Raw genomic sequence first — 20953 nt, forward strand, 5'->3', positions numbered from 1 at the left:
ATCCTGTCCTAGACAAGGAGGCCCTCTAGAACAGAGACTAAGAGACAGTGTGCCCAATTCCCTCTCTCTTCTCAGCACCTTGCATGATGTCTGGGCCAAGGTAAAGATTTGCTGAGAGAAAGAAAACAGGCTAACGGTAATGAAATAGCAGGACTCAAAACATCAACACAGACACTGACACAGTGACTCTGCGCATTTGAGTCACCACAGAAGGAACAACCAGCAGGCCCAGAAGGGATCTCTGAGACATTCTGGTCTAACCACCTCTTTCTGCCAGAGGCGAGGGGTCTCCTATGCCCAAGTAGGCTCTGCACTGACAAGGGTCGCCTGTGATCTTGGAGAAATGGGAACTGGTCAAGTTTTCGGTCTGCTGGCTTCTCTTCTCTTTGTGGAGTTTAGACAACAATCATTTCTATTTATCTTACAACTTCATCCTTGACCTCTGTGGGTTTAGATGGAGTTGAGACTGCACCATCTACAATAGAAAACTTTCTTTCAGGAATTTTTAAAGCTCTGAGAGCTCCGTTAGATACTTCCTGGATCAGACTGCAGAGTAGAAAGTGCCTCTGCAGCTCCCAGGATAATCCCATGCCTGGTATTCACGGTATTTCTCTGGTTTTTTCTCTCCATGGGTGAGATTGAGGGCAACTGGGTAGGGGGCAGCCCCCTAACTCCACAGCATCTTAGTGTCCTGGATGTCACTCTTGGTGATCACAGACCCACATCAGAACCTCCAAAGTCTGGGGCTCTCAGAGACAGGAAGAGCTTTGTCAAGGTCACACTTGGAGGTTGTGGCAGAGCTGGGACAAGGAACTAAATCCTCCAACTTCAAGTCCAGGCTCTGTTTTCCACACTCAGTGGCTCAACCTCTGCCCAAACGGAAGGCAGGGATTTTCTTCCTGGGAAGGTCTGATATAGGCCAGTGCTAAGACTTTGAGCATGGGCTTACAAGAAAGTGACATTTGTGGGGCCCGATCAGGACAATCCCCTGCTAAGTTCTCCACACACAGAGGCGGGTGGGAAAGTGAGTGATAAAAATCATTCTGGGCTCAGAAAAATCTCAAGCAGCCTGGGTACTGACATGGCCTTCCCTCCCTGGGCCTAGAACTCCTGCCCACTTTGGAAAGACGAGAAAGGCGATAGAGAGATCTATTGAGGCCCTGTTAGCCCCCCTCCTGTCTGATAACCCCTCAGGGGCCTTAATGAATGGAGAGACCAGATCCTTAGGAAAAGCACCCGCAGAGCCTCCAGGATACCCCATTCCACCCAGATCCCTAGCCCCCCCACAGGCACCAGCCCCTCACCTGTTGATGGAACTGACGCTGGGCACCGTGTCATTGTCACACACCCGTTCCGCCAGCAGCCGGTCCCTGATCTCCCAGGCAAACATGGTGGGATTTTGGCGTTTATACTCAGCGATTTTTTCCACCACTTTGGGCGTGGCGACCTTTGGTTTGGATCCTCCAATTACCCCAGGCTTGATGCTCCCCGTCTCATAATACCTAGGACCCAAGGAGAAAGGAGCTTAGCCATGAGGAACCAGCAAAATGGACCAGCAAAATGGATGTTTGCCACAAAATAGCTACTCTGTCCAGAAACCATCTGGATCTGTGCCGTCCAGTTTAGCAGCCACTAGCCATACGGGGCTTTTGAACATTTGAAATATGGCTCATTTGAATTGAGGTGCACTATAAGCATAAAATACACACCAGATTGTCAAAACTTAGTAGAAAAAAAGAACGTAAAATCTCTCATTAATAATTTTTATATTGGTTATATGCTGAAGTGATCACACTTTTCATCTACTGGGCTAAATAAGATACATAAAATTCATTTTACCTGTTTATTTTCCCCTTTTTAAATACACTACCAGGAAATTTTAAATTTCAAACTCAGCTCACATTCTATTTCTATCGGACAGTGCTGGTCCGGATGCTATGCATTAATTAGTTAATTCACTCTATCACATTCATCTACCATTTTACACTTTACAGAAAACTTTCAAGTCAGCTTTCCCATTTGATCCCCACAACAGTTCTAAAGCACATAAATATTTTGAACAAATGAAAGAAAAATGAATGAATAGGTCCCTACTGGTAGGTATAAAACAGAGATCCATAGAGGTTAAATGGCTTGTCCAGGATCACACAAGACCCACTGGCCAAACCAGGATGGAGGCCCGGCCTCCCGAGCTAAAATTTCCCCCAGAAAGTTGGCTTTTGCCTTTAATTTACCAGCACTCCCATCCCCTAGCAGATTCCATCTGCATTCTGTGAAACTGTCCCCTAAAATGCAACCTTTTTTTTGCCATAAGATTAAAATGATAACCCTAGTATAAAACTAAAAGGAGTGTTGGATTCCAGAATTAACTGGAAATATATATATAAGTCAAAACCCAAGCAATAAAAAAAAAGCCAACCACAAGTCACTGCAGCTCTTCCAGGGAACTCCCCTGAGGTAAATCGCTGTTTCTAAGGACATTTCCATGCTATCAGCTCTTCCTCGTTAACACAAATAGGATGTCAGGGTTTTACAGTAAAACCGAGACCGGGGAGAAGAGTGCCGTGAAAGATCATTCCAGGGGAAAAAATATTACTTGATTCCTTTTCTGAATCTGAGCCTTTACTGGATGTCTCTCAACATTTACAGAGAAATTCTTGACTTCTCTTGCAAAGGAGATTATCTTGCTATTGAGAATTTCTTTAGCCAAGAAGACATTTTAGAAATGACTGTTAATTTTTTTTTTAAGTAAACTCTGCACCCAACGTGGGGCCAGGACCCAAGACCCTGAGATCAAGAGTCGGACACTCCACCGACTGAGCCAGCCAGGCGCCCCCATCACTGGTAATTTTTCAACCTATAAACCAAGAGTTTATAACAGGTAAGGGAAAGAGGTGATTCTCCTATGGATGGATGGGAAGTGTTACCCAAGAACAATGACTAGTTACATTTAAAGAGATGTTGAAATTCTCAGTCTGGGTAAATCTAGTTAGGGCCAAGTTAGTGGATATTCTAGAAACAGATGAAATAATTTGGGAGCAGTGATGCAGAAGTGGAAATTCTGTTTTTCAGTGAGAAAAGTGAGTCATGTACAAATATGGACCATAAGGAAAAACTCAACCTATCCTCCCTCTTTCTGTAATGACCGAAAAATTGTAATTAATCGCAAAGAGGCTTTAAGAACTATCCAAGAAAATGTTATTTTGCCAGAAGGTTAGAAAGGCACCCAAATCAAGGCACACAGCAATCTCTGCAGCTTCCAATTATCCTTCCAATTTTACAATAAAAAGTCATTTCTTACTATCAACAACACAGTAACTCCTTATTTAGGCACAGTGCTCTAAAGTTTATACAGAGCTCTTCCTCAAATTATCTGGATCCTCGCATCAATCCTAAGAGGCCAGCGGGTTTTATTTATGGAAGGGGAAACTGATGATTAGAAGAGTAAGTGACTTGCCCAACTTCCTTCTGGAAGTCAGAGCCAGTCCCAGCTCTCAGATCTGACTCTGAACCCAGTCTTCTTCCCACTAGAGCAAACTTCTGCTTCGACTGTAAAAATGAAAACAACGATGATGTTGATGATCCCTTGCAACTGTAGAAAGCTTTCCCGTTTACCAGGCAGTTCACATGCATCTTTGCACTCACTCACTAGTCACAGAGTGCCAGTTATAGGCACTGTCTTGGGGCAGAGGTTACAGACAGAGACAAACCTGGGCTGAGTACTCAAAACATACTAGTGGAATGAGCTGGCAATATTCCCGCAGCAGCAGCAAGAGCAGCGGGAGGGAGCTGCCCCTCCCCCCAGCCCCTGTCCCGCTGGTCTGACTGGGGGTGGCAGCACCCAGGGCTCTCCGAGCAGGGCCAACCACAGCAGGTCACAGCCTTGACACGAGACCTCTGTCTGCCTTTTGACTGACCCATCAGCCAGGCCCTTAGAAGGCAACCCTGACACCCCAGGGGAAACCCCAGTTGGCAACCGTGTGAAGTGAGGAATCGGACTGAAGAATTGCTCTTCCCTCTCAGCACAACCACCACTCAGCCTCTTGGCTTACACACAACAGACGGACAGCCGCCACCAACACACGGCACGCTAGTTTGGGAGTAAAGAAGTGGGCGTGGTAGTCCGTGCCTCTGACACTAACAAGCTGTGTGACCTTGGCCAAACCTCTTAGCGTCTCTGGGCCTCTGTTGCCCCATTTGTATAATAAGGGGAGGATGTCTGCCCAGCCTGCCTCACAGGACGCAGGCAGAAATGCAGAATGGGTAAGAAAAAGCTTTGCAAAACATAAAGAGCACGTGCTGCGGATTAAAATCCTCTGAGTGTTTATTACTGTGTAACATACCACCCAGTTCCAAACGGTCTGAACCCCCCCCCAACCAGGCTCCAGTGAAAGAAGACAACAACCAGGCTTTCCGGGTGGATTTAAATGGGCCTCACATGCCACCAGGCTCCTGAGCCTCGAGCTCTGTGGACTGAATGCCCACACTCCTGGCAAACCGCCACCTTCCCAAGATGATGGGGGTCTCTGCCTGCCCCAGGGACTCTGCCTGCCTTGTCATGCAGCCTCTGAAAACCACGGCCACCACACACAACCACTCTCTATAATCTGTCACTCCAAATGCGCCCATCAAATTCTTCGGTGACCAAAAAAAAAGTCAGTGGATGGAACAACCCCAGTTCAGAAATTCCCAGTCACACGTTTTAGGGCTGAACTTGTTTCTTAAAAGGCAGTTCTAATTAGAGTGACATTTTGTCCACTGTGGTTCTTAGTTATGAAAATAATGAGCTATGAAATTCCAATTTATTGTTGACAACTTAAACGGCCAGGCACCGGAGCGGCTCATAACTTCCGAGTGCCACTCTACCTAGTGACAAATCTATTCTGGGCCTCGGGAGGCTGCCGGCTGGGCCTGGGAGGGTCCTTGTCCCCTTCAGTCTCCAGGGGAGATCTGGAGGGCTCCCGGGCACCAGAACATGAGGACTCAGCATCTGGACGTCCCCTCTGAGAAGGGCTCGGCATCTTGCCCTGAGAAGATTTCAAACAGCAAGCAAGATGTCGGCTCAACAATAATGTCTCAGCAAAAACAAAGGAAAGGCCTTCTTTTTTCTCTCTCTCTCCCTCAGTGCAATGAAGAGGCTTCCCAAGAAGATAGCTAAGATCCACTTGGCTCTCAAAGTCTGACACTGAGATAGTCTAAAATATTTCTTTCCTCTCTTCTCTCTCTCCTTCTGTCTGGTCTTCACTGCTCTATTCTAGTCTATTCTCTGTTTTAAAATCAATCATTCTCTTTTCTCTTCATCTCCTTCTCCTCTATTTTTCTTCTTTTATTCTCACTCTCATCCTCCTGCCTAAAACCACCATCTAATGAGAACACCATGCTGATGTCCAGCCTTCCTCCTTGAACTCTGGCTGGGGCTCATTTGCTGCCAAGTGCTAAACAGGAGTGGAGCCCAGAGCCTCCCCGGCTGCGAGGTGACCTGGGGTGGGCAGGGGATAAGGAATAAACACAAGGATCAAGGTCCCCAAAGGGGATGCTAGACCCCTGGCCTTGAAACTTCTTCCCTTGGCCTCCAGTACGGCTCCCCAAGGTTAGAAACTGCTATTCCCTCCATCTAAGAGAATTTCTTAAATTCCAGCAGATGAAAGGGAAAGAACATGCAGAAAATCACAATGTAACTGACATACTTCAAATATTTTTTTTTCTATTTCAGGCAACTGTTCTCAAATCATAATGCAAGCTACAGGATCAAGGTTGTTTTCTGACCTGGGGAGAAAAATCCTGAGAGAGCACTGAACAGCTAGACCTGAGAATACTCTGGCTGCTAGGGCAGACCTCTAACAACTTCACATGCCCAGAAAAAAACCCGTGCTTTTGGCTTTGGGATATGGTGAGATGCCGATGGTCTAAGAGTCCTTGAGGCCTCCTCCCAGTCCGAGAGGACTGACTGGCTGGATGGACCTGGGTCAGTCACTTGACCTCTGTAGATTTGTTTCCTCATCTTAAAACATGCTTCCCTGGATCATACTGAGGTTCTCCTGAGAAAATAAACAGGAGTACTCGAAGGCTGGGCTATCTAGTCCTCTGGGAGAATTGGCATCGTTAGTATTTTGCTGGCAGCAAATCGACGGATCAAGTGGCAACTTTCAAACGTCAGATTTGAGAGTTAGTGTCTGTTTGTTTGTTTGTTTGTTTTTCCTCTCTAATATACACTTAGGATGCCTGTCACTATGAAGGAAACGAAACATATAAGGAGGAAAATACTACAGCCCAACATAAGAAGGTTGATGATACCCCAAAACTGAAAATGACAGCTGACATTTAAAAAAAGAATGTGCTTTTTGAAAACGTTAAAATAAAACATTGAACTTGATAATGTGATTTTATAACTTGTGGATTTTTCACCTAGCCTGCTCAGGTCCCGGGCTCACCCAAGATGTGTAAGGGAAATTCCCAAGAACCTCTTACTCGTGGGTCCTTTGGAATAATTCACCAGGCTGTCAGAAAACATGTCATTCCTCCTGATTGAGTCACCCCATTCCACATGTCATTTGAAAAGGGGGAGTTTCCCAGGGCTACTTTGAATCGAATGGCCTTAAAAGGGATTCGCAAATTCCAAAGTACTATGCATGTTAGCGAAGTGCTACCATGATTTTCAATATGACGCAGGCACATTGGACAGCGGCTGGGTCATGTTTTAGGTCGTTATTTGAAAAATCAAGGGAAGCCTGTAGCTCCTGCCTTTACCTGCCAAGAATTTTGCTGACACAACCATGGCTGACTCGAAGCTGCCTTGAGATGTCGCACGGCCTGACACCTTGATGAGCAAGTTCCACTATCCTTTGGCGGACTACATCCGGGAGTGGCCGTCCATTCACAAAAACCCCCCCAAGCTGATTCACTCCTCCATGTCCTGAAACAGATCAGAAACAAAAGGCGAGGGAAAGGGTGGTTAGAACCAGTCACATAGTACCAGAAGCGCTGTTACAAGCACCCAGAGCCCCTTTGATCAGAAATGGCCGCAGGCTGGATATCTTGAGCCTGGAGTCTGATCATGCAGGCTCCACGAGTATCTTGCTTTTAAAAATTAACCTTTGCCTTTGTCCATCTTCAGCCAGTCAACCGGGCTATTGATAAAAAGCATCCCCATACTATGTTTCCTTTAGTTGCTAGCATCTGCCTTGTAATTTTTTGTTAACAACGGAATATGTAAAAGACCCCAATCTACACTAGAGACATAACTTATTACATGCATGATGCTGAGGTCTAAGGAAGATCCTGGGGAGAAGTATGTTTTAAAATACCCCAAATGTAAAGAGATTTTCAAAAACAAACTCTTTTCCTTTTAACAAATATCTGTAAAAGTGAAAAAGACTACTCCAATAAACCTAGATCTCAGGGGGAAAAAAATGGGTTGTTTTTTGTTTTTTTTTTTAATCAGCAATCTGATTCAAGGGCTAAGGACTTAAAAATTTTTGCTTAAATAAGTTTTTGCAAATAATAAAAAAAAAACCCAACAACGCCTTTAAAAAAAAAAAAAAAAAAAACCTTTTCTTTAAAAAGACGGGGCTCATCCCTCAATAAAGGGGAAAATAAACAAAAAAGGTGAGGCTGACATGCAGACTTGACCACTGTACCGTCAGAGCACACAAAAGAAATGGGTCAGAGGATCACATTCCACTCTACCACATCAGGATTTGTTATACAGGAGTTTCCCTGGAATTTCTGAAGTGATTTTGCAATTGACAAGCAGCATCAAGTTGGTTTGGGGGGAAAATAAAGAAGCTGGAGAAGGCTTCCGAGTCCCAGGTTTTACAAGCACTCTGAGATGGATTTTAAGCAAAAGGAGCCTGGGAAGGTACCTTCTCCACCCAATAAGCTCCCTTCTCTTACATCAGAGTCCATCTGGAGGGAAACAGGGATCCAAGTAAATGAAGAGCAAAACCAGTAAACACGGAGTGAGCCAGGATAGCAACATCATTGACCTTGTAGCTGTTAATCAGCCACTAACTGACATCGCTGAGGAAAGTCAAAAGCCAAAAATCCAAGTGCAAGCATTTATTTACCAGTACTGCTGGCAGCTCAGAGGCCAATGATGGGGAAATCTCCATCTAAACTGGGACTTGCCTGGGATTAGACTATACCAGGGAAGCTAGGGCATCTCAGACATCTCTCTCTCTCTCCTACTCACACACACACACACATACACACACACACTCCAATTCTAAAACATAAAATAGCCACCTCATCTCAGCTACCTGCCCAGCACTCAATTACTACTATCTAGGTTTATGAACATCTGAAATAAAAGGGGAAAACACCCATAACATAACCTATTTCCTTAAAACTGCCAAAGCAATTCACTGAAGTTTTCCATGAGGGTCCTAACTGAATATTTCCCAAAATTTCTGAGCTCAGGCTGATTTCAAGGAAAAACACAATTTTATAGGTAATGACAGTACTTAATTCTAAATCTTAGCTGAATTTCTCTCTGATTTTCAAAATGAGCTTTAATCCGTTTTGATCATTCTAAAACACCCCAGACATAAGAAATAGGAAAACATCCCAAACAGGATTTTGCAATTAGAAACAAAACGCATAGTTCACCTAAAACAGAAAGATGACAGCCACCCCTGGTCAAGGGCCTTAGAAAGGCTTTGTTCTGGGGTTGGGAGCACCTGATAAAAAAAGAATTGTACAGATCTTTAGAGAACAGGCTGGATTGAAGAAAGTAAATTCAAAATTGGTACAAGCTCATCTGAGAGGACAAAAAAGAAGCTAAAAGCATCCAGCACGCTTTTGAGATAACCTATTAGTCCAGGCCTTGTAACCATTTGCAATTCCTTGTTCCCTATGCCCCTGGCAATTTAAACTTCATGCCCAAAACGCAGTGGCAACCTTCAGAGGACTTAAATTCCAAGAGCAGTCCTACAGGACATTTGTGAGCTTTTGGGACCATTTGCATCATGGAAAAACCCCAAGGATTGGACACTCTAGGTGACAGTAGGTCCCCAAACCCTCTACTTTTAACCACAAAGACAAGGCTACCTATGTTCTTCCGGAGTCTGATCCATATAACCATACCTGACACCAGACTCAGGATGACCTGGGAGCCCCCCATCTCCCTCAACTTCCTGGAAAGGTTCCCAAACTCACTTAGCTGGGCCTTCTCTGCCTCAGTCACAGTTCTATCCAACAGAGCATTTCAAGGGTGGTGGGGAGGTAATTTACCTGGTCTGAGAAGGCAATGTCTCCCACTTACCCTGAGATTGGAAAGAAGTAAAACCTGAAGCCTGAGAGAGGGAGGCAGGATGGGCAAAGAAAAGAGGAAAAGCGAGGGAAAGGATGCAAAGCGTGGACACTGAATGAAACAGACAGCAAGGACAGAGAGTGTGGAAGGGAAGCCTCAGGTTAGAAAGGCTGAAGAGGAGAGAAAGGAATGGATCGGCTAGTATAGTCAAAGAAAAGAAAGGTGAGAGTGGTGTACAGTGGGAGGCCAGAAGACCAGAAGAGAAAATGGAGGAAGCCCAGTAAAGGGGCATCTGGAAGACAGAGGACATCTGTGGAGAGGAATCTTTGTTTTCTGGGACCCCGGCTCCAGCCCTGCATCTCCTCAGAGAACCCAGGTCCCAGCCTCTACTTCCTATGGACTCCAGTTGGGTGAGGGTTCATCCCCTGAGGAGTGCATGTTCCCAGCTACACTTCTCAGGGCCAAGTAGAATTTTCAGAGAGCCTGACACAGAGACAGATACAAACAAATCAAGGCAAAGACCAGGAAACAGACACACAGATACAAGGGAAACACAGGCCCGCCTCCACAGGGCAGGGTTTGGCGGAGGGTTGGGGGAAAAGGGTTAAAGATACCGTTGAGGCCTTTGTGGCTCTGGTTTCTGAGGGCTGGCCTGAACAGAAGCTCCTTAGGCCCTGATAAGGGCATACTACCCACCAGGGACCCTATCCAAACCCCAAAGACCATGGCTAGGCAAAATGTTGTGGGGAGAGGGTCTCTGCTGACTCAGTGGGAAGACCCAACTCTAAAACCCCACAATGTTATGGAAATCCCTCCTAGTGGCACCAGAGATGATAAATGAAGGGACACACAGACACGCAAACAGGGACACAGGGAAAGAACAGGGATGAAATCTCCTTAACAGGCTCAAACCAACAGACAGGCGCTGACACAGATGGACAGTCATGTCATGGGAAAAGATATAGTTAAACTAGAGAAAATGCCTTGCACATGTGTGTACTCACTCAGACAGTCCACTGCCCTCTCTCTGGAATCTTGAGTCCCGCCCTCTCCCCTTCTGTGAATCCTGGAAGACCCAAGAACCAGCTCCAGCTTTGCCCATGTGAACTTCCTGTCAGTCTTTTTGTCTCTCTGACTTCAATATCATACTCTGTACAATGGGTTTTGCTAAGGGTTTAGATGACACTCAGGTAGGAGGCTGGCCATAAAAGTGCTTAACTGGAAACCATGCCTAGGGGAAGGAAACATCTAGGCAAAGGTGGTGGGAGGCCATTGTGCTGATGAAAATGATGAATCTATAATAGGGAGTAAGGGCAGGAGAACACAGAAGCCAATTTCCCAGCAGTGCCTTCCCCTCCCCCAATATCACCTCGGCATAGAAGCTGTCCTGCTCCAAAAGGGGTGGGGGCCAGGGAAGTAGGGGGAAGAAACTGACCAGGGCCAGGCAGGAAGATGAGGAAGTGGGACTTGGTCTGAGCCGCTACTACACCAGCAACCTCTCGGGGTCTACTTGTGCACCCCCCTCAATCGCCAACAAATTGGGACCCAGGGTGGGCCTACATTGTACAAGCAAAAAGCTTTAGGCGTCAGAACCAAGGGCACTTCCAGAGAAGCCAGCTCTGAAAGGTAGGCTGGCTGGGGCCCAGCCCCCACCAGGCTGCCAGGAAGATTGAAAAGAGGAGGAGGGAGCACTTCTTGAGGAGGGGGCAGATGAAGGCCGGGACTAGGAGGGACAGAGACATAGGCATTTTCGGTTGGCTAACTGGCACCTGGAAGGAACCACCTTCTCCACCCTTATGCACTGCCGGGAAACCACTGGTTCTGATGTTATCTCCCCAAGGGTCCGGCGACCCCTGGGGCTCCGGGCTCTGCGCAGGAGGCAGTGAGTGAGGGTCTGCGGATTCCAGCTGGCGAGGAGAGACGTGCAGGAGTCAGCCCTCCCCATTTTGTCCCCCATTCGCTCCTTGGCTGAGCTAAAGGCTTGTCCACCTCTCAGAGTATTGACCCCAACTCGTTTGTTTTCTCTCTCACTCTGCGAGAACAGATCCTCCCTGGAGCATGGCTCAAGTCTGCCCAGGAGACAGCTGCCAGGGGCGCTGGGGTCACCATGGACTGGAAACCGTTTTGGCACAGGCCCCAAATGGTGAGGAATCGTTTGGGGTAGGACCGGTGCAAGCGGCTTCTCTGGGCAAATCTCCCCACTGCTTTGGTGGATTACCTTGCATTCGGAAAATTGACACAAAGAGAAACTGACCTGCCCGCAACCAGCCCCAGCGGCTTAGATCAGCATTTCCCTGCTTACCAGGCCACTCGGCCCTCCGGGGCAGAAACCGACATATTCGCCAGGGAAGCTTGCCTTCTCTCCAGCCGGGTCTATGCTGCCTTTGTTAAATAGGGGACTCACGGCTGGGTAAGCAGGATCCTGGGCTGTCTGAAGAGAACCTGGCTTGGGGTAAGCTTCCAGTCCGGGAGCAACTCCCTGACCTGCCGACCGTGGCGACCCGAGCTGGGCACCCCGCTGGATGCCGCCAAAGCCTGGCGACGCCTTGCTCCGGCCCAGCTCTGCAGCGTGCAGAAGGGAAACACGATTCGTTCCACTTGGAATTTCCTTGAAATCTCCGAATCTAATCCGGCATTAACTCACCGTGAGAGGAGCGCTCATCTCACAGAGGCTGTGCTAAAGGGTGAACTGGTAGATCTCTGTGGGTCAGGCAGCCCAGTCTGCCTCACCGGTGCCCAGAATGACCCTTCCCGTCTCCTACACACGACCCGGCTTTCAGAAAGGGGGAGGGAGGACGCCTGTTATGACTAACTGACTTCTTGATTTTTTTTAAAGGGGAGAAGCCATCATGTGGCAAGTGTCCTGAAGAGAAGGACTTGATAAGGGTCTCTCCGTATGAACTGGCAGCTTCTAAGCTCAGCTGAGGGACTGCCACTTCGTTGATTTTTCAAAATCCCACTACTCCACTACAGGACGCCTTTAGAGCTCTGAACTTGGTGTCCTTGCTTACCTCTCAGCCTCTTCCTCCACACATATAAGCACACAGACACTGGCTGGGGCCCCAATTTCCCTCCAAGCATTAGCCCTCATCAGCCCCATGGCTGAAAAAGGCACCACGGGGGATGGGGTGTGGGGCACTGTGTTAGACTTAAGACTGACCTCTCCCTACAACTTCCTGCCCTCTAGCCAGTCCCGGAGCCCTCTTCAGGTCTGAGCTAGGATTCTCCCAACATGCTGAGATGTTGCTGCCAGAGCCCCCCCAGAGGCTGCAGCTCGAAGCTTACACTACCCGTTGCTGCAGGCGGGATTCCCGGTGCCAGGTGCTCTGGCCGGGGAACCAGGCGCGTTGTTCCACTCGCCCTGCCTGGGAGCACTGCACTTTGCCAACTTGACTGCGCTGCTACAGAAGTCCGGAGTCCTCCCGGCCCTGGTACCTGCCCCGCGGTCTGGCATACCCAACCCCGTCCCGGCCGGAGAGTGAGAGAAACGAGCTTGCCGCCTACTTACTATGCATGGATGCAAACGGGTCGTGCTTACAGTGTATTTCCATCGGGGCGCTCCAGACTGCAGGCCGGCCCACGCCGCCGCCTCCCGGCGCCAAGGGGCTGCCCAGCGCGGTTAGGGAGCTGCGCCGCCAGGCCGGGTACTGTGCGATCTGGGCTCAGAAAGCGCTGCTGGAGCTTCGGGGCCTCTCTCAGAGCTGCTCCGCTGGAGAACGCCGAGAGCTGCGCCTAGAGGCGGGAAACGGCGCTAGTGCAGTCCGGCTGGGAATGGGGAGCCCAACTCCTGGTGGCTTCCCTCCTGGGCTGTCTCAGGCAGCGGCTGCGGACCCGGGCCGGAGTAGATGAGGCCAAGGAACCGGCAGCTTTGGGGGCATAGCGTAGGGGCCCGTCTCCGGGACGGCAAGGAGCCCCCGGCCTCCGGTAGGAGCGGCTTTGAGGAGGCCTGCGGGACACACGGCCCTTGGCTTCACTCAGGGGGCAGCGAGGCCCGCGGGCTGCCAGGCTGGTTCCGCGGCCTCGCTGCCTCTGGAGTCTCTCCTCGACCCCTCGGTCTCCACTGGATCCTTTCTCTGCTTCTCTGAGTCTCTGGGGCTTGGAGTTGCAGCCCCAGCCTCTCTCCACTCGGCTCTCCGACGTCTCGGACGAAGTTGCAAAGAACTTCCTCTCTGGCGGCGCTGAGGCCCCGGGCGGGTTCGGAGACGCTTCCGTCACTGACGTTGGGGCCGTGACTCCTGAGTTCCCAGGAGCTTGCAGCTCTTACACCCCCGGACCCTCTGCCTTCAAAGTTCCCCCGGCCCCCGATACTCCCCCATCGCTGGGACCAGGAATGGAGACAACAGCGACAGTCTCCTCCTCGCCTGAGTATCTGCCTCACGCCCACCAACTCCTCGAGGCCCCCTGCCCTCTCTCAGGGGTCTGGTTCCAATGTTTTTCAGTTGCCTCTTCCGGGACGGCCGCGGCGCCTGCCCCCGGCGTGTAGCGAGGGACGGAGATAGCGAAAGGTCCCCTCCACCAAGGCCGCCGAGACTGCCGGTGCTGAGATGGAGCCGCTGTCGGCTTTGACTGCCCGCGCTGCCGTGGCCGCCGCGGGCGCTAGCCCTCCGCCTGCTCGGCGCGCACAGTGCGCCACCGCGCCGCCCCGGAGCCGCTTTCAGGACCCGCTGCGTGTGGACAGCGCCGCCCGGGGCTCAGCCTCCCTCCGGGCGGGGGCGGGGCGGGGGCTAACCTGCCAATCACGCTTCATAAAGCCAATCAGAGCTGTGGCAGCCGGCCCTGGCCCGAGACACCGCCCCATTGGTTGAGCAACCGGCGGGCTCCGCCTGATTAGCGGATACCTGGGCAATGGGAGAGAATGGGGGGCGGGGCCCAGGCGGCGGCGCCACGTTCATTGACAAACGCGCGGAGCGAAGGCCTAATGGAGCGCGGGTGGGGGGAGGGGTAAGGGGATCCACACAGGGCCTGGAGAGTCCCGCCACAGATGTCGCGGGAGCGTGACCTCCCTGCCGCAGCGTTGGGACCCTGGGACATCCTGAGGGACGGGGGGCAGCCGAGGGGGGGGGGGGGAGGTGACGGGTGGGGAGGGAGGAATAGTCTACTGAAAACCTTCACACGGATGTTGGAGGAAGAATAGGAGCGCAGTAGCGATCCGGTTTTCAATCTAAGCACCACCAGATTCGCGATAGACTCATAGTGTGCGCACATCTACCCCATTCTGAGCTCAGTTTCCTCATCTGTAAAATGGGTAGAGTTGGCTTACCTAGTCTTTAATGGAGGCTCCTTCCAGAGGAAACATTTCACAATTTTATCAAGCGCCTACTAAGCCGCTGCTGTCGCCTTCTCGTCCACCTCCCTCCCTCAATTTTACTCCCAGGGAACCCCAATTCTGAGCTAAAAGAAAGGCAGAGACTTTGAGGGGAAAGAAATCTCACACTCCTTTAAAGTTAGTAATCACGGTGCTCCTGGGAGAGGAAACTAATTGAGGCTTTGGACCAGGTTGTCCAAGCACTGAGCCCTGAGTCTCTCTTTCCAGCCTCAGACCAGGAGCTGCCAGACGCTTTGGGGGCTAGTGATGCGCAACTGAAGACTTCTGTTTCCAGGGGTAATTCTGCCTCTGGCGCAAGGCTTCTTGGGAACTAAATGAAGCCAGTCATGTTAGTCCAGTGCTAATGAGGGTCCCTGAAGCTGGCAGGTAAGCAGGCGAGTTCTATCTGCAAGGGCTGGGCCAAGCCAGGCATGCTACCAGGCTGCTGTAGAGAAAACTCCACCTTCCCTCTTCCAGGGAAGTTCTTGTTGCTTTTAAGACAAAATGGGTGGATTTCTAGCTGACTCTCCTGGTCCAGAAGGGCAGAGTTTTGACTAGAGAGTCTCACGTTCTCGGCGGTGTGAGGCCCTAGGACCACAATCAAAGGAATGGACTTTGTAAAGGAAGTCTGTGACAGCCATTCTACACCCAGGAGGCACTGGCAAAGACACTGAGGACTACTGCCCCAGCGGCTCATGGTCCCAAGACCCACCATTTCTAATTCACAAGTAATGATCCTGTAATATTAAACATAAGTCCACAAAAAGGGGGAGGGGTGCTCTGAGATGGTCGCTCCAGAACTGAGCTTATAAGGAAGACCGAGAGCACAAGTTGACCCTGAGAGGGCTCCTGGTTCATTCTCTGCCTCAGTCTCCCTTCTCTCTACCTCTGCCCCATTTCTCACACCCCTACATTGAGGTCGGCCCTCAGTCTCACCTTCTGTTACTGTCCCAGACCCAGCTGCCCCTGACCGGTAGATAAGTTTCCGGTGCTGACACCGTCCCCACCCCCTCCAGGGCACAGCTGCGTTAAACGGCCCCAGGCGGGCCTCTGGGGGCCCAGAAGACTACAGTGTACCCTGGGGTGGAGTGGCTGCGTTCTCTCTCCTTTGTCTGGAACCCCGCAGGTCCAGAACCTCGGCCCCCCATCGTCCCTCCCCCACTCCCTCAACCGCACCTCCGCCTTGGAGCAGGAAGAACATAAAAGCGGAGAGGAACCCGGATGAGTTAGGGTTCCCACGTTCTCTCCACCCCACGGCGCACGGTGGATGAAAAGTGACTAGAATTTGATGTGGAGGCTCAGTGTTCTTGGAGAGGCTTGGGGGGGGGGTACTCCCTGAGGGACGCAGCCAGGGACACCTCCACCTCCAGCCCCACTCATTGCCTTCAGGCCTAGAAACTCAAATTCTAAAGTCTTAGTGCGAAAAGGGCCCTGAGGCAATGCTTTCCCCATTTTACAGATGCGTATCCTGAGGCCCAGCAGGGCCTTGTCCAAGGTCACATAGAAAGTCTAAGGTAGAGGAAAGGCTGTGGGCTGGGAACCTCTTTCTCAGAAGGACCTCTACAGAGCCACTCATAGGATGGCAGGGAGTTTGGAGGTGGAGTGAGGGGGTGTATGCTGCCAAGTCAAAGAATCTAGTTAGGTTGGATATGCCAGCACAAACCAGTTTCCTCCCAATACCTGTGCGGCTTGGACAGAATCCTCAGAGTACTGCTGAGGTGGGATGGAACCACAGATATTAACCCAGCAGGAATAGCTTGGATTCCCATTTCACCCAGAGGGTGTGCGGCTTCAGGACGGTGTTGGGTTGCCTAATGTATGCAGCGCCAGGTGCCCAGGACAGGGGGAGATTCCCTCTGAGTAGGGGTTCTTCACCGCCTCCAGCCTCCAAGCGGGCCGTCTTCCGAGAACTTCTCACGCCAAGAGGCGTCACCAGACCTGACATCCTGGCCACCTACCCTAGCCTTACAGGCCTCCAAACAGCGGCCCGAGAAGTAACATGACTAGCGCGAGATTACACAGCGATTCCCTGACGGAGCCGGGCTTCCCCGCGCCACAGTCCGGCCTCCGAGGGCTCACGAGCCCACGAGTCTGAGTGAGACTAGCAGGGAGACAAGCAAATAAGAGACAGACTAGACTAGCAGGGAGCTGGTCTCACCGCCCTGGCGCTGAATCCGGTCGGGCCTCGCTGTGTGCAACTGTCACGGGGTTACCTTCCCCCAACCGCACAACTTTGGGCAGGGCCCTGTGCTAAGCGCTGGCGGCAGATACTGGGAAAGGAAACCATCCGGGAAGAAACTCAATTTATAGAAGTCGAATTGCCTTTGAAAGTTCTGCTATTGAAAGAAAGCCCATTGAGAATTAATTGAGAAGCCAAAATACCTCCAGAGGAACATCCACCTTGATCTTCAGTCAACAACCTGCACTCACTCTGAACACACTCCCTCCCTGCCACCCCTTTCTCTCCAAGTCCACCCCTCCAGCATGTGTCTGGGGCTTGGGGCTGCTATAGGGCTCTAGGGGCCTGAAATCGACTTTTCCAGCCCATATCCCTGGTCTTGCTTCAGGCAAAGCAAGGCCGACAGGGCTCAGATTAGGTGCTCAGTTTGGGAGGGTCAGAGACACTGCTGCCATCACAGTCCTAACTTGGTAGGTCCTCTCTTTATAACCCTCATTTTATTTTTTTTTTTTTAAGGTTTTGTTTTTGTTTTGTAATCTCTACACCCAACATGGGGCTCCAGCTCACAACCCCAAGATCAAGAGTCCCATGCTCTTCCAACTGGGCCAGCCAGGTGCCCCCTCTCTGACCTTCATTTTAAAAAATATCAAAGAGAGAGAGCAACTGACCCGGGTTACATAGAGAGTTGGGCAGAGTGGATTCCAGTGTGATTGCTGCACCTGGATCAAGATCTTTCTGTAGGCATCATTGAAGTAGGTGGAAAGATAGGAGAATTTAACCAGATTTTTCAAGAACCATGTTAACTGCTTTTGTCAGGGTTTGTTATCACTAGTAGTGCACCCGGCAGGCCAGGGGCTCTGGCACTATCTTTCTCTCTCCCAAATATTCCGGATATGGGCCCCTTCTAGGGCTTAGCTTCCCTATATGTCTAATGGGGAGAACCCTTGAGATGAGGCCTCCCAAGGTTCTGAAAGATGAAGATCCATGGCTAGGGAGGATTGTTATTCCAAAACGCTCATTCCAGAGCTGGGGGGGCTGGATGCCAATGCCCAGACAGTGTTCAGCCTCTTCTGGCCTTCCTGGCCTTGGACTCCTTAAGCCAGCTTGGCCAATAGTCCTTTTTCTCCAAGGGGGGCCTTGGGAGATGGGGCTTTATCTCCTCTCCCAGCAAGAATGAGGGGTTAAGGGCAGGGAAGTCACCTTTTGGTCCTACTCCCTCCGTACTCCTTGCTGTATGATGTCAGACAAGTCCCTGCCCCTCTCGCTGGACATCAGTTTTTCCTTTTTGGTACCACAATGAAGAGGCTAGACAGGAGGATCCTTAAGTGGCTCTGTGCTTAAGGCTGACCTTACCTGATCTTGGGCTTAGAGCTAAAAAGGTATATATATACTCCTTCCCTATTGTACAGATGGGGAAACTGAGGTCGTGAGAGGGAATGGAAAACAGTTCTGAAGGAAGGAAAAGGAGGTCAAGTGGCCCAAAAAAGGCCTCCAAGTTGGGAGATGGGAGAAGCCCACACAAAACCCCTAAAACCAGACATGGATGCCCCCTCCCTGGCCAGCTTCTCAGCTCTCTCCTCTTCCCCCCCCCCCCCACCCCTGGGGCCCAGGCAGGTGCAGACAGGCGGAAGTGCAGTGTCACCTGGGAGCTCCGCCCTTTCCAGGGGCAGGAGGCCCTTACCCCAGCCCAAAGGAGAAGAGGGGGCGTGGCTCTCCAGATTTTTTAAACTCGGGCCAGACTAGGACCCCCAGCCCCACCCAGGTCCGCTTTACTGAGGAATGAAATGCTTTATTGATTAAACGATTATTCAGGCGATTGAACTAATCAAAGAGCCCATCGACCGCCCTGAATTACATTCTTGGTAGACAGCTCTCTCGAAGGGAGAGGCAGCCGCGCCAGCCACGCAGACACTCCCCCAGACCCCCACGTGCCTCTGACCCATTCCCAACATACACAGAAGACCTACTCCCTGATCTGGCGCCGGCAACCCGGGGAGTCCCACCTACCAAGGGACCCAAGGGGGTGGGGAGGTGGGGATGGAGCAGAGGGAGTTTCCCAGATTCCCTTTCTTGCACCTTCACCCTGGGGAATCCTCTTTAATTCCCCACTTCTTAGATTTCTGTCCTCACTTGTTAGGATTCTGGAAATCTATCTATGCCCAGAGAGTTGTCCTGGGTTTGGAGTATAAGTCCACCCCTCTCTCACTGCTTTTTGACCTGTGTTTAAGGCTGGGGTGGAGGCCTCAAAGAGTCACAGGGATAAGAGAAGTGGAAGAATTCTTGCCAGCAGGGTCAGGAGTGTGTTTGGGTAGGGGTTAGTACACTTGGTCTAATGAGTAAAAGAGGCTCCTATACCCAGCTTAAATCTCAGGACAAACTGAGGCCTCCTGCTGCCTGCCACCTCCTCTTAGATATAAACACACTCTGCTACCCACTGCCTGGGCCTGTGGGTGGCACATCAGGCCCTGTGCCAGGAAGGCCCGTGTGCCTACAGGCACCAGAATTGGATGCCCAGGCTAGGCACACATGTCCACCCACTTGTGCTCTCCTCCTTTGGAGTAGCACCCACAAGATAAAACCTGAGCACACAATACACACACACACCATTGTCAAAGGCATGTCTAGGTGAAAGTGAAGGCAGGTTAGAGGTCCCTAGAAATGTCACAACTAGCATATGGGTTGCCTACCTTCCCTTGCCAAGGTTGTGCCTGCCACAGGAAACAGTTTTATACAAATGGTAGGCTCAGCAGTGCGCACAGAGTGAAGCAGTGCACACCACACACAGAGGGACTGCACGCCCTGAAATCACACCTCCACTCCTAGTTCTCGCAACAGAATGTGTCCTGACACTGACTACACACAGGCTTAGCACAACAGCCCCCCCCCACACACACACACACACAGCCCTAGATCCATCTCTGTGCCTAGAGGCAGGCACTTTTGTGTATGTTGGCATAGACACAGTGAAAAGCTGCTGACATCCAAAAATGGAGGGGTCAGTGTAACCACCGCATTCTCACTTCCAAAAGCACTTAGGATATGACAGGTGAACAGAGACCCTTAAAGGAGTAGATGGACACTCAGACACTTATCCAAATTACACATACTCCACTCACACACATTTTGGATACGCAGAGCACAGTACCCAGAAACACCAACTCATAAACATGCACTAACACACCCATGAATATAAGGATACACATACACACAGGCACATAAATTTTTGAACACACACATTTTGAAAATACATATACGGGGACATACAAACTCAGTGTCACTCATGCACACTCTGAGCCCCTATGTAAACACAAAGACCCAAACGAACTTTCAGAGCCCCAGATAGTCACCCACATAAACATTCAGAAACAGAGAAAAACACAAACTCGCAGACACTTGAGCTGATGCAGAAGTGTGCGAACAAATTGGTGAAAAGACATACAAACGTGCCGCAGATAGGCACGCAGTCAATCCCTGAGAAAATGCGGTTCACTCCCTCCCCCAGGGTCGACGTGCCCGTGAGGACAAGACCTGGCCGGGTCCTGGAATTAGCACGCCTGGAGCCCGAATCGCGGTCCTACCTGTCCTGCCGGTCCGAGGAGTTGGGTAATTTTTCTCTAAATCCATTTTGATTTTTCAGAACTTGAAGTGGACAGGGGGAAAAAGTTTCCACTTTTTTTGTGCTTCTTTTTTTTCTTTTTTTCCTTTTCTTTCTTTTTTCTTGTGTTTTTTCTTTTCTTTTCTTTTCTCTCTCTCTTTCTTTCTTTTCTTTTCTTTTTTTTTCTTTTTCTTTTTTTTTTTTTTTTTTGGTGCCAGGGGCCGCTCACAGGTCGGAATAATTCAAGCCTTCCGCTCCCCCGCCGAGCTGGGGTAGCTGATCACTGAGCTGAAACTAAACGTTTTAGGTGGAAAAAAAGCGTCCGAAGGCACCGTGAAATGATTAAGGAACTAAAGAGCTTCTCGCCATGTGAGATCATGTCCTGTTCTCGCCAACATCACAAGATGTCCCCAGACACGCCGCGCCCCCAGCGTGCCGCCCCGCACTGCGGGCCGGAGCAGGGAAAGGGTGTCCGCGCTGTGCGGCCGGGCCTGCTCAGCTGGCCAGACGGGGCGGGCCGGGCCGGGCCGGAGCAGTGCGGGAGGCCGGGAGAGCAGCAGTGCCGCTGCCGCGCAGCCCCGGACTTTTATAGGGGGTTGGGGGGAGGGAAGGAAGGCTTTAAAC

General features: G+C 50.6%; 1 protein-coding gene across 1 annotated transcript in view; it reads right to left on the minus strand.

Moving 5' to 3' along the window:
* The window catches only part of PAX5 (paired box 5), a 184603-nt gene extending 164172 nt beyond the window's left edge, over positions 1 to 20431 (minus strand). Inside the window, exons 1-3 of the mRNA XM_021691302.1 lie at positions 20313 to 20431; positions 6748 to 6913; positions 1305 to 1502 (exon numbers count right to left, since the gene is read on the minus strand). Of these exons, the coding sequence (XP_021546977.1) occupies positions 1305 to 1502; positions 6748 to 6913; positions 20313 to 20358 (410 nt within the window). The 5' untranslated portion in view covers positions 20359 to 20431. The remainder of the gene's footprint in view (positions 1 to 1304; positions 1503 to 6747; positions 6914 to 20312) is intronic.
* Positions 20432 to 20953: the final 522 nt, after the last annotated feature.

Source organism: Neomonachus schauinslandi, chromosome 13, assembly GCF_002201575.2.
Source record: "Neomonachus schauinslandi chromosome 13, ASM220157v2, whole genome shotgun sequence".
In the NCBI taxonomy this organism is placed as follows: domain Eukaryota; kingdom Metazoa; phylum Chordata; class Mammalia; order Carnivora; family Phocidae; genus Neomonachus; species Neomonachus schauinslandi.